This window comes from Acinonyx jubatus, chromosome B4 (genome assembly GCF_027475565.1).
Source record: "Acinonyx jubatus isolate Ajub_Pintada_27869175 chromosome B4, VMU_Ajub_asm_v1.0, whole genome shotgun sequence".
Taxonomy (NCBI): domain Eukaryota; kingdom Metazoa; phylum Chordata; class Mammalia; order Carnivora; family Felidae; genus Acinonyx; species Acinonyx jubatus.
Window position 1 is genome coordinate 40,276,390 of NC_069387.1, and position 13,661 is coordinate 40,290,050.

The following is a 13,661-nucleotide window of genomic DNA, read 5'->3' on the forward strand; positions in this document are numbered from 1 at the left end:
AAGGAAAAGAGAGGTCAACGAGAGAATGTACAAACATTCAAAAGCAAAACTTCCAGAGCTAGAATCTAATCCTCCGATCTGATTTCCTGCTCTGCCCCCCGCTGGTCTGTGTTCTGAAGTTTCTCAGGAATCCAAAGCCTAAATATTACATTCAGCTCATTGCCTCGGTACAACTGAGGGATGGAGCTGCAAGGCAGGTAAGCTGGGAACACAGATGGGTAGGCTGCCAGGTACCACTCAGCCCTGGGGGCTGGGACATTAGCCAGAACAATGGGCCACGGGGTGCAATGCTCACCCACTCTACCCAGAGCAGGACAGCCAGGACATGCCCAGTCAGCTGGTCAGCCAGCAAAAGGCAGCTCCCAGCAAACAGCTAGCCCACCACCAGACAGGCCAGGTGGGCAATAGAAGTTTGGTGAATGGATGAAGAACAGGTGATTCTTAACATAGTACCAAAAGTAGAACAGCCAGGAATTTTCTTTTTAAGCTTTATTTATTTTTGAGAGAGAGAGAGAGAGAGAGACAGAGTGTGAGCGGGGGAGGAACAGAGAGAGAGGAAGACACAGAATCCGAAGCAGGCTGCAGACTCTGAGCTGCCAGTACACAGCCTGACACGGAGCTCGAAGCCACGAACTATGAGATGATGACCTGAGTCGAAGTCGGACGCTTAACTGACTGAGCCACCCCCGCACCCCTGAACAGCCAGGAATTAAAGCAGACCCACTACATGAGTAAAGATCCTCCCTGATTTAAAAAAAAAAAAAAAAGGAAAAGGAAAAGCTATCTCTCATCTGATGGAAACACATTACCTCTTCTAAAATAAACCCTTTTGTTTGCAGGAAGTGAGCCCTCTAAGGGGCTTCTCTGCTCAGCCCATCTGCTTCCATGCTTTTCCACGCACCTGACAGAAACGCCAGCCCACAGGCCTTTAGCAAAGGAACACAGACTTCCCCCAACGTTAAGTTTTCATCAAAGCCTGCCTCTAAATCACAACAACATAATCTCCAAATGCACAAGATGCATTTCTAAGTGCTCCGTAGGTACCATCTCATTTACTGCTCCCAGGAGGCAGTCCTCATTATCCCCAGTTCATAGATGAGGAAACTAAAGCACAGAGAGAAACTCGCCCACGGCCCCAAGGTGGTCAGATGGGGATTTGAGCATGAGCATTCTGTCTGCCTCCAGAGCTCAAAGCACTCACACCACCCAACACCGCCTCATGGCTTCGCTCCTGCAGTTTCTCATAAGCCTAATTTTGTGAGAGCTAAGCCCGATATCATTCTGATCCTGGGCACACATGGGCCCATGCCAAGGGCCATAGGTACGACTGAGTCTGGATATGGAGACTGAGTGGAAGGGAGCCCCGGTTTCTAAAGGGGGTGCACTGGCCTGTCCTGACAGTGGCCCGGCATGACTCCAGAAACACCAGTATTGGCCGGGGCAGGCCCCAGGAGACTTCGCATGAACTCAGGCATTCAGATCTCCCAGGCAAGCCCAGGCACCTAGGAAAGTTTGCTTTCCCTGGACAGGCATTGGCCCTGATCACTCTCTGTTAGCCAACGAGGAAGTCTGTCTTCCTTCCTGAAAGCTTCAGAACAGACAGCTTGAATCCTAAGGTTGACTTACAGGGCTGTGTTAGAATGCATCAGAAATTATCCAGAACTAAATGAGTAACAAGTTACGTCAAGGCCCTCCCCTGTCTCACGGCCAAGCTCAAGGTAGGCCCAGGCTCTGTCTTACCCTCCTGCCCCGCTGGCCCCAGCCACACCCTGCCTCCCACCACCCTTTCCCGTGCCAGACACCTCTGCATGTGTGCCTGTGTCTCAGTCCTTCTCTGACTCCGCTTAATGAGGCAGTTATAACTGCGAGGATGAAAATGGCTAACATTTATTAAGTGCATATTGTGCTTATTGGAAGCTCAAGCAACAGCTTCCATGAGATGAAGCTGCTGTTATCATCCCTGTGTTAGGATGCTGATGAGGAAACTGAGGCTACAAATGATCAGACAGTTTGCTAGATGTCACCCAGCTAGTAAGTGGTGGGAATGGAATCCCAGCCAGGCTGACTGAGTGCACAGCCCATTCCCTTGGCCCCCTGCAATGCTACCCGTCCATGCGCACAGGATGGGCAAATGAGAAGCCCTCCACTCCCACCTTCCCAGCTGCAAGAAAGAACCTTCCACACTCTTCCATCAGGAGTCTGAAATTCTAACCAGAGCTTTATGTGTTTGAGGAATAGTCCCTATTAATAGGCATACTCCTTCCTCACTGATCCTAACCAAACATTTATGGTTCAATGGGAGCCAAATTAGCAGAACTTCTCTGGGCAGTGTGTTTTGCAGAGGATGGGAAGGGAAGCTTGAGGTTACAGAAAGGGAAGTCTGCAGACTATGGGGAAACCACAGTTATGCCTGGAGCTGCCCTAACTCTTAACCAGAACAGAGGGATGCAATGAGCAGTGAAGGCCTAAGGAGCATTTAACAGAAGTTCCAGCCCCTCTCTATATAGACTGATGCTCTCCTGGGCAACTTCTTCTCCCTCCCACTCCCTATACATATGTGCTGTGCCAGGTAGCTGCTAAGAATCTCCCCCTGCCATGGTCCCACCTCCTATATTCATGTCTTTGTGTGATCCCCTCACCTTGAGTGTAGACTAGACATGTTGACTTGTTTATAGTAAATATAATACAGCAGAAGTGAAGGATGTCACTTCGGAGATCAGGGTTTTAAAAGACCATGGCTTCTGCCTTGACTGCTCTCCTTCACTCTCTCTGAGTGATGTCAGAAGCCAGCTGTCATGTCATGGGGCATCCCCAAGGAGAGGTCCACATAGTGAGAGGCTAAGGCCTGCCAACCATCATGTGACTAAGCTTCAACGTGTCCTCCTCAGTCCCTATAGAGCCTTCAGATAAGACCATAGCCCAAGTCAACAACTTGACTACAGTTTCTTGAGAAACCTTGGGCCAGACTTGACATATGGAAACACACCCAGATACTTGACATATGGAAACTCTAAGATAATAAATGTTTGTTGTTTGCTAAGTTGGGGTAATTTGTTACACAATAATAAACAACTAGTACACTCTCATCTTATCTCACAGAATCAAAACCCAGCTCTCTATTTCTAAGGCTCACAATGTCAGCTCTTCCAGGGACTATGGAAAAGCCACAGCCTGCTCTTAGCTATACTAGCAAAGCCAAGTATATCCCCTTCCAGAACCTTTCCATCAGAAGCTCTACCAGCAATCGTCACACTGAGGGCATAAGACGGGCCCACTGCCAGCTGAATCATGGCAAGGAATAGAAATATGACTATGTGCTATAGGTAAAAACGGAGTGGGAGATGACCAACTAAACTCCAGTACTAGAAAAAGACGGTCAGAGCTGAGGCTTTGAATATACAGAACGAAAGCTTAGTGATTGTGTTGGCAAAATATCAAACTACCCAGTAGACTCCAGAGTTGGAACTGGTTATCTTCCCATTAAAGCATCAAGAAAATTTCTTTCATCCTCAGCAAAGCTAGATTCTAAATTTTGAATTGAAGACCAGGGAATTGTATTGTCTGTTCCAGACCAAGCATTCCATCATGTGCACAGTGAGTGTTCCAGTCATTGTTGGATGGGTAGATAGATGGATAGATGTATGGATGGTGGATGGGTGGATGGATGGATGGATGGATGGATGAATGAATGGATGGTTGGATGGATGAATGGACGGACAGATGGTAGATGGACAGATGGATGGATGAATTGTTGGTTAGATGGATATATGGATGATGTTTGCATGCATGGATGGATGAATAGATGGACGGGTAGGTGGGTAGATGGAGGGATGGAGGGATGAACGGATGGTTGATTGGATGGGTGGATGGATGAGTGGATGGGTGGGTGGAAGATGCTCCCTATAGAAAGTGGTAATTAATAATTCTTAATCTGGGGGGCACCTGGGTGGCTTAGGTGATTGAGTGTCCGACTTCAGCTCAGGTCATGATCTCGCAGTTAGTGAGTTCAAGCCCCACGTCAGGCTCTGTGCTGACAGCTCAGAGCCTAGAGCCTGCTTTGGATTCTCCCTCCCTCTCTCTCTGCCCTTCCCCCACTCAAGCTCTGTTCTCTCTGTCTCTCAAAAATGAATAAACATTAAAAAAAATTTTTTTAAAGAATTCTTAATCTGGTAGTCAATCTGACAAAACACAGTTAAGTAAATTCCTAATTCCATCCATTGTGGCTCACAGATCTTATACAGTGAATGCTTATGATTTAGATATTAAAAGTTTTTTCACAAGTCATTTGCAGCAATCTTTTATCTTTCAAAGGATTCCTTAGGTCTTTCACAGGGTGTGATGATGTTAAATTGGAGCACTGATATCAGTGGCAAGAACAATCTTTTGTCCTTCATGCTTCCTTTAAAAATTGCACAGAAGAGGGGTGCCTGGGTGGCTTAGTCGGTTGAGCATCCAACTTCAGCTCGGGTCATGATCTCGCAGCTTGTGAGCTTGAGCCCCACATCAGGTTCTGTGCTGACAGCTCAGAGCCTGGAGCCTGGTTCAGATTCTGTGTCTCCCTCTCTCCCTGCCCCTCCCCTGCTAGCGCTCTGTCTCCTCTCTCTCTAAAAAATAAACAAACATCAAAAAAAAATGTTCTTATTTTAAATTGCACAGGAGATAAACTGGCTGGTTGGCCATCCGTGAGCCAGAGTAGTTGACCTAGCCTTAGTGCCCACTTTCCATCTAGTTTCAGAATATTTCCAGTATAGTCGACATTGAGTAAGTTCCTAAATGACCCTAAAGCCATAGGCCCCAAATATGATCCTAGTATCCAAGCTCAAGCCCCTGGTAGCCCACCAAAGCCAATGTGGTCTCTTGGGGCCTAAGAGAGGGGAGCCTGTTATCTGGCTATTTGTCTTCAGTTTTTTATTCCACTGTACAAACCATGGGAACCCAAAAAGTAGTATCCAGCATATGATCTGAGGCTGAGCTGGTCTTTAACCAAATGTGGGGTCTCTCCAGAGCTCATGAAGGATGGAAAGACCTTCCTGCAAAGGAATAGATTGATGACCAGGAAGGGGAGTAAAGGGAAGGAGAAAAGTAGAAATCAGATAGTTGGAGTATGAGTCCTGTCATTGTCTCTTAGCGGCCATGTGACACTGAGCAAGTTATATAACCTCTCTGGCTCTGCTTCCTCTTTTGTAAACCTAGAATAAACTGCACCTGCTTCACAGACTCACATGTAAAGCGCCTAGCACAGAGCCTAACACATAGCAAACACCACGTGAGTGAGCACAAAAGGGAAAATTATCAAGTGAAGAGCCCGTGTTATTGGGGAGGGGAGGGGTGAGGCAGAAGGGAGCTTCTAATGGGCAAAGTTTGCAGCAAATAGAATAGAGTTAGGGCCAAACAGAAGACCAAGTAAAGGGCAGAGATTATACAGCAACTTTTCCTGTAAGGAGATTTTCCAGGGAGGGGATGGAGTAGAAGAAATCATTTGGTGATCTGATTTTCCTAGCTCCTGGGCCATTCTAAGATCTTCCTATCAGGCATTCCAGAAACTTCTCACTCTGAGCTTAAAGAATTACTGGGCCCTCTTCCTCTTAATTTCCAAAGAATTTGCATCATCTTTGTTTAGTCAACTGTGACCTCACAGTCCTTATAGCTCATTCAACCATAATCCTTTGAGCAAACAGGTGACCAGAAAACAACAATAAAACCTTAGACCAGGTGCATTCTGCCCTTTCAGCTACACAACATGTCCTTCTGCTGGCCCATGAGTGGGTTAGCACAGCTGGTATCAGAAACCACAGCTGTAGTCAGGGAGCCACAGCTGTGGTGCAGAGGCCACCTCCTCCCTGCCTTGAGATGTGGCCCTCCCTGCCTGGCAAGGATGACACACCTCTCCATTCAGAGGAGGGAGGGAATGAGCAAAAGATCACCTACCTGGGCATTCTTCATTGCTGCAGACCCACAGGCTATTTCGGCAAATGCTGTTGGGGAGAGCAGCACAGGTCATGGGTAGTTGTGCAAACACAAGGGTACATGAACAGATCAAGAGCTCGTCACAGATACCACAGCCCCCAAAAGGAAGGGATCTGGGAAGAGAAAGGAGCTGGCGTGAGGGGGGATCTTTATGAGGTTAAAGGTGAACAGCACAGGGCTGTGGCCACAGAAGAATCTTGGAGATCATGCCAAGGGGAAGAAGCCCTGATGGAGAGATGGAAGAAAAAAACCTAGGGGACCCAATGTCCCTGAAAATCCACCAGCCACCCAGAAAATTCCTACTCCCCCAACTGCTCCCTACCCCCACACAGCTAGGGGAAGAGAGATCAGGGGGGCTGCTGAAAATGACAACCCAGGACCACGCCAGGCAGCCCATGGGGACTCCTGGGAGACAGCCAAGCAAGGAAACGACAGCAAAGGAAAGAGGCCTGGGTGTGGAACAAAAGGTTATGTATTCAAGGAGAAAACTGCCTGTGGCGTGGTGACTGTCATACAGTCCTTCTTCAGAGAGAGCCATTAACTAAAGCATAGTTTGGGGGGAAAGCTAGAGATGATGTTTGCACTTAAAGCGTCCTTCCCTCCCTGACCCCCTCCTCTAGGCCCATCCATAACACCATCCTTGCTCCTCGTCAACGACTTCTCCACCCTCCCAAACCACCTCATCTCTGCCTCTCCTCCCTCTGCCCAACCAGGTCCTGTCGCACCTGCCACTACCCAGTGCACCCCCTCCCCCGCCCCAGCCCACAGCGCACAGCCCCAGCTACCAGGTGTTGCAGTCCTGCGAGAGGGAGGCTCCCGGAGGGTACCGCTTCCCGGCGTGCACACACGAACACTCAGCACTTTCCACGCAGCGGCCTTCATCCAGGAGCTGTCCCTCTGTGTTCAAGGGCATCGAGGCAAAGACTCAACTTACCATCATTGCTCATCTCCCAACTACAGAATCCCCACGAATGATCACAGCCGAGGGCTTCTTCCAGGAAGCTCAAAGAACCTGTCCTGCACTGTTGCTCTCCCACGTTTGTGCAACCTGGGAGAGGGGGATTATGAATCTCCTCTCCACTGCTGAAGAAATGGGGGAAAGGGCTTTGCTCAAGGTCTACCAGTGAGGGGGTCAAGAGTCTAGGCTGAGGGCTTCTCCCCGGAAGCTCCAAAAACCTGTTGTGTGATGCTGACCTTTCACATTAATGCAATGAAAGAGAGGGCATTATTAATCTCCGTTCCACAGGTGAAGAAAGGAGGCAAGAATTTTGTTCAAGGTCTTCCCAGTGGGCAAGCCAGGAGAGTCCAAACACACAGGCCTCACTCTCTGTAATTAAACGGGGTTTTCCACCAAAGCTCAGTCTCTCCTGAGAAAAACTTTCTAGTGCAAAGCTCTCTTTCAGTTGAGCTCACGTGGCAAACCCAGGAGACATTTTAAAAGATCGTTCACTCAGACCGCTTCCCTGACACTTCACTGAGAAAACAAAACCGCAGCTCAGATTGGGTCACATGCTCCCCAAACAAAGTCACTGTTGGAGCCCAGACCATCCTTCTGTTTCCTAGACACACGCGCTTTCATGGATACAGTACAACAGGAAAACATCAATTACAAATAAACGCCAGCTCAATCCTGATCACTCGGTACAAAGACTTTTTAAAAATAAATAAAAGGCTTCTGATTTTAGCAATGGGGAGCAAACACAAGTAGCCTTCATCTGGCTTCCCCAAGCCCAGGGCACTGGCAAGGTCTCGGATTTGTGAATAAAATGAGTTTATTACCAGGGCAGCTGCAGCCGTCCACGCATTGCTCCTGACACACTTCTTTGACGTGCAGGCTCTGGCAAGTTCTGGCGCAAGGGGACACGCATTCCTTATACTCCATGCCAGCAGGACATGCCGGTCCTGAAATGGAAAAGCCAGGGGTCTCCCCAGAGCAGCTCCCTCCCAGAGAGAGCCTCATATGTACTCAGAGCCTTCATGTTCTTTTGCTGCTCCCCTCTGTCTTCAGGGCCCCAGGGGCCTTCTTCACCCCAATGGCACCCAAATGGCCAATATGCCCTCCAAGACCATCCTGCCAACCACCCTCCCCTGAAGGAACATCTTCCATCTTGTAAGGCCTGGCCAAGACTCAACAGGGTCACCTGGGACCACCACCCCTTCCCCTCAGTCATCTGTTTTCCATGAAGAGCTTGGGATTTTTTTGGTCCCTTTCACCTAAAACCTTCTCAAAGTAATACCAAACTCCTCTAAGCTGAAAATAAATGTCCTCCTGGGGCCAAACAAGAGGTAAATGTGTCCTCCATCACACCCCTCCTCTAAGGGCCCCACTTTCCTCATGAACTTGGCCCCAAAGGCCCCACCCAGCACGGGGTGCACGCCATTCATGCCCACCTTCCCCACGTGGGTGACATTCACTCCACATTTATCTTCCACTGTGCTGCAAGCCTTCAGAGCCTTATCGCCTAAGCATCTGTCCCCTTCCGCTGGACCCAGCTCCTCCTGGGCAGGGCCTGGCTCTCTTTAGTCTCTCGACCTCGTGGCTAACTGAGGCTCAGAGCAGCTGAAGAACTGGAACACACCAACGCTCTTTTCTGGGCTTCACAACACCAAACGATTGTCCCCAATCCCTTCTCCTCCAAGATACGTCAGGCATCTCCCCCTACCCTATCTTCAAAAAACTAAAAACTCAGCTGCTCCACCTCACAGAGGAGAAACCAGCTGCTAATTACCCCCTTCTCACACCTCCACAGCAAAGATAAAAGCTCTAATTTATAAACTGAAAAAACACACACTGAGAAACATGTATGTGGTGTGAATATCCGGCTCCCCGCTCTGTCTCTATCAGCCGGGATGACCTGTATGATTATCGCAGACTGTCCATCTGCATGGCTTTTGATCTAGGGAAAGTCTGCAGAGAGAGGAAGCTTCTTACAAGGTAACCAGAGAAGCTCCTACTCAGTTACGATAATGTGGGAATGGTGACAATGACAATGATGAGGGGCCCATTGAGACTGGGAGATCCAAACCCCAGGCGTCACCAAGTGAGGTGGGGGGGGGGGGGGGGGGAGGGACAGATAAGCACTGTGGCCAGAGGAAGGAAGGCTGGGTTAATACAAGAGAAGGATGTAATGACAGCCTGCCAGGCTCTCCAAGATCACCCCGTGGATAGTTGGGACAACGCCCTGTTCCTCGTCAATTCAGACAGGCAGGCAGTGAAGATGTGAATTGGGATCAGGATGGCTGAGGGTCCCATGAGGGAAGGAGGATGTTTCTCAAGTCCAGGCAACAGATTTCCTGAGGGAGTCGGGGGCGGGGGGGGGGGGGGGGGGGGAGGCATGGCACAGAACAGAGGCATGGGAAGGTCTTCCCAGCTGCAGCTTTCAAGGGAGGGGATTCCGCCTGCGGGCCAGCCCTCTGTGACCAGGTGGCCCAGGCACTGAAGGTCCTGCAGGCACTGGCCGGTTGGGGTGTGGCAAAGGCCCAGGATTGTGACACTGTCCCAGGGCTTCCCTAGTGACACTCCAGGACAGACACCACTCATGCCCAGCTGGGAGGGTGGGTGCTGACTTACGGCATGCAGTGTGGTCGGTCCAGCCGTACAAGACCATCCCCTGCTGGGCACAGGCCCGGGCATACTCCAAGAGGGCCACGCATGGGCACCGCAGCCCCTGGGCACAGGTGCACAGAGTCTTTTCACACAGGGCCACAAAAGGCTCGGGGTCCACCAGGGGGTGGCAGCGGGCAAACACCGAGGCACTCTTCAGAAGCTGACACTGCTCCCACGGGCCCTGCAGGAATGAGACACCACTTCAGTGCGGAACAGCACCCCGCAGTCCCGGCTTCCTGAATGTGGCTCCACGAAGAAGCACTCTCGCCGGGAAAACCGAGGAAGCTCCTTCATTCCTGACATCTAGGAGGTGCTTATCAACATTTGTCAGATTAAAGTCTCCAGCCATCAGAGGCAAAATCCTGAACTCATGCTACAAGAGATGGACAGAGACTCAGGTTATCTCCCAGACTGAGCCCTGAACATGCAGAACCCACAGCACTGACACTCTGAACAGCAGTGACAGGCGGGGTCCTAGGAAAGGAACGAGCAGAGGGAGGGGAGTGAAAGGTGCTGAGCTTGGAGTCGGGCTATAAGGAATGCTGACGAGGGTCTGCTTTGCACTGACCCAGCAGCCCCCTCTCCCCGTCTGGGTCTTCCCCACCATACAGGAGGATATGGCACCAGGAGCTGCATAAAGCAGACACTGCTGAGATTTACATTCAGCATATCGGGGTGCAGTACATTTTCCGGGCATTCACCAGGTGATTCCTGGGGCCAGACGGAACCAGCTCCTACCCGCAAAAACAAGCTAGGATTCTAGAAAATGTCCCTGAGATCCTCTGTCAGGCAAGGGCTGTCCTTGGATTTTGCCACCTTGTTGATACCCTCAACCCAACAACACAGGGCAGGTTCAGAATCGTCACTGACTATTCTAGTAACATGTTAGCACAAACATCCCTATATATTGTACTTGTAAACATCTCTGTGTTCTGTGTCTTAATGATTCTAAATGTACCTTTTTTTTTTTTTTTTTTTTGCAGTTTAAAACCTCTGAAGTTGGGAGGTACAGCTTTAGAAGCCATTCCCCATGAGCTCCTTCTTTGCTGCAAATAAAATTTTCTTTCTGCGACAAGATAAGATAAAATAAAATAAAATCTCTGAACTTAGTGTGCATCTTACAATCAATAACACACTTCAATTGGCAGCTTTTTTTTTTTTTTGACTTGAGAATGTCTTCTGGACTCTCATCCTACAGAGTTTCATTCAGCCGTCTTAATAACCGCTAAGCCATCTGACCTGGTATAATAAATCCTTTTTATTCAAATTGTCTAGAGTGGCATCTGTCCTCTGTGTCAGAATGTTGATCAAAACAAAACCCAAAGAGAATGTACAGAGCACATAAAAGAATTTGTTTTTAATTTGTTCACACTATTTTCAAAGTAAATCAGGCAACTAACTGAGTTGAATAATCACTGGCCCTGATAACAGGCTTCCCCAGTGTGATTTCTCCGCCTCTCACTCCCAGTTACTTTCCTTCTCTTTGTTCCTCAGGTTTTCTTTCTTAGTGATACATGGAACAATGACATGTCCTGGACTTGAGACAATACAGTATGGTCACCATAGGTGCTCCCTGCTGGGGCATCAGCTTTTTCATGCATACACATGCTCTCAGACTGGAGAATTAGTACATGGACTTAAAACCTTCGGCCAAGGGGTGCCTGGCTGGCTCAGTCGGTAGAGTACGCGACTCTTGATCTCAGGGTCGTGAGTTTGAGCCCTTTGTTGGGCACGGAGCCTACTTAAAAATAAATAAATCAATACTTAAAAAAAAAACAAAAACAAAAACAACCTTCAGCTAAAAATAAAGAACTACAAGAGCATCTCAATGGAAGGCTGAGTCCTGAAGGATAAACCAGAGCAAATCAGTGTTCACAAAAGGGACAGTAAAAAAGAGGGAAGAAATGATAGGTTTGAAGAGAAGGAAATCCAATCTGCTCAAACTGTACCAAAGGATGGCCAGAGCAAGCCTGTGTAAATCAAGAGCCAGGCTGGGAGGGGGGTCTTTTGTGGCAACGTGGAAAGCCCGGAGGAATAGAAATCTGACCCAACACTGCTCACCATCCTCAAGACCCGCCCTGGCAGCTCCAGGGACAAGCTGTGGTCCCAGGGAAAATCCACATCCTGCCCACAGGGGCCCTGAGCTGGGGCCCCCGCACCCCACCAAGCCTGCACAGAGTCTGCCATCGGAACGAGGCAGCAGGGAGGAATGTCACAGCTGCACCTGATCACACCGGCCCAGGGGCAGGAGAGACTCCGAAGGAGGTCCAGGACCAGCTGGCCCAAGCAGTTGGGTGTGGCTGGTTCCCTCCGCCTGTTAGCAAAGCCGCAGCTGCGAGGGCTGCTGAACTGCGAAGCTGCAGCTGCAGACCTGCCTCCCCGGACAATTAGCAGCCCCACGTCTTGGAAGCCAACGGCTGAGAGCGGCACTCCCTCCAGGACTCCACTTTTCTGGCTTCCTTCCCATCAGCTTGGAGACTCCACACCCACTGTGCGGCTGAGAGCGCGCTCTGGCTTAAGCCCAGCTCTGCCACTTCCTGGCAGTGGGGACTGAGGCAAACCTCCTTGCCTCGCTGGAGAAGGGTGTCCTTGGGTAACATGGGAATGATACCAACAGGCGCTGCCTCGCAGGTGGTGGGAAGGCACCGCAGTGCCTGGCACTGAGCAAGCAGTCGATGAATGAAGATGGCAGTAGGGTCACCCGTGACCGCTGAGGTCTTGGGCTATGGCATGCCTCCTTCCATTTGCCACCCTGAGCCCTTTACACAGGGGAAACTGAGGTCTCTGAAGACAATGCCAGGAAGAGTCCCTGGACTTGTTATGACTTCACAGCCCCAGATGTGAGTTTTGCCTCTTCCACCTGCTAGCTGTATGACCTTTGGCTATTTGCTTAACCCCTCCTCCTCTACAAAATGGGGATAATAGTAACAGCTCCTATCTGATGAGATGGTAGTGAAGACTGAATGAAATAACCCATGTAAAAGTTTCACCTAATAAATGGCGACTCCATATTATCATCATGGATCTCCTGGTCACCAGAGAATCCTGGTCCCTCCTGTCCCTTCTGCCAATAGGCTTATCCTCCAGAATGGTGGGCAACTCACCAGCAGGACAGAAGGACATCTTTGTCCCTTTCCCCCCATCTCCATTTCCCCAGGCTAAACAGGGATGAATGGTTGCCATGACAACATTATCACACTACTATCATCTTGGAGACTCCGAGGTGAACGGAGGGGCTGCTCTCCTTCATCTGCTATTTGAGAGGCTCATACTCCTCCGGAACAAAGTGGGTTTCTTTCAAGTGGGGTGATGGGAGAAGGACCAACTCTTCTTTGCACCAGGCGGGTCTACAACTCTCCTCAGGCTCAGGGGAGGAGGCTGAGGCCTGCGTCCAGTTCTTTCCATTCTGCCATGGAAATGCCCCCATGGAAATGCCACAGCATGCCCCATGAGAAATTTCCCTCAGAAAGTGAGGTTCCTGGACCCTTAAAGGGCAGCCAAGGGTGTCCCAGAGAAGACTGGATGCTCAGGCTCTTGCCTACCTTTCTCCTCACCCACAATTTACAACTAGAGAAAAACCCAAAAAGGCAACTCCATGGGATGATAGTGTCATCACCCAGGCTGTAGGACAGGGTCTGGAGCAGCCCACAGGACATCTCGCACAGGCACAGGGACCAGATACCTAGGGTTCTCACCAGCCAAGCACAGTGTCAACCAGAGGAAAGAAGAGACCCAGGAGTCTAGACATCTCCTCCCACTTTGAGAGCGATGTGGGGCAGAGGCCGGCATGACCCATCTCCAGCTGGCCCAAAGATGTCTGTTCCCTGCTCAGAGGAAGAATGGGACCAGTATTTCAGCACATTTCCTGGGAGGTCCCTTGAGGTACTAAATGGTTTATAGAAAGCTGCAGCAAGAAGGGTGTTTTCTGACTATTCGCTTGCAGGATGGGAGTGGATTTCTGCAGAAACAGCCACCTCCCTTCTGAGAACAATGCCTTTGCCCTCTGTGTCTGCACCTGAAAATCTGGCTAGGATTTCTTCCTCAACAGAGACAAAAGGGAAAGTTTGTCTTTCCATCTTGCCCTACA

The 13,661-nt window shown here is 49.8% G+C and overlaps 1 protein-coding gene across 2 annotated transcripts in view; it reads right to left on the reverse strand.

Moving 5' to 3' along the window:
* VWF (von Willebrand factor) overlaps nucleotides 1-13,661 on the reverse strand; it is a 137,439-nt gene that overhangs the window by 92,994 nt on the left and 30,784 nt on the right. For both annotated transcript variants that reach the window (XM_027074097.2, XM_053225737.1), the window contains exons 7-10: nucleotides 9,539-9,755; nucleotides 7,747-7,869; nucleotides 6,753-6,864; nucleotides 5,929-5,975 (exon numbers count right to left, since the gene is read on the reverse strand). In XM_027074097.2, the coding sequence (XP_026929898.2) occupies nucleotides 5,929-5,975; nucleotides 6,753-6,864; nucleotides 7,747-7,869; nucleotides 9,539-9,755 (499 nt within the window). The remainder of the gene's footprint in view (nucleotides 1-5,928; nucleotides 5,976-6,752; nucleotides 6,865-7,746; nucleotides 7,870-9,538; nucleotides 9,756-13,661) is intronic.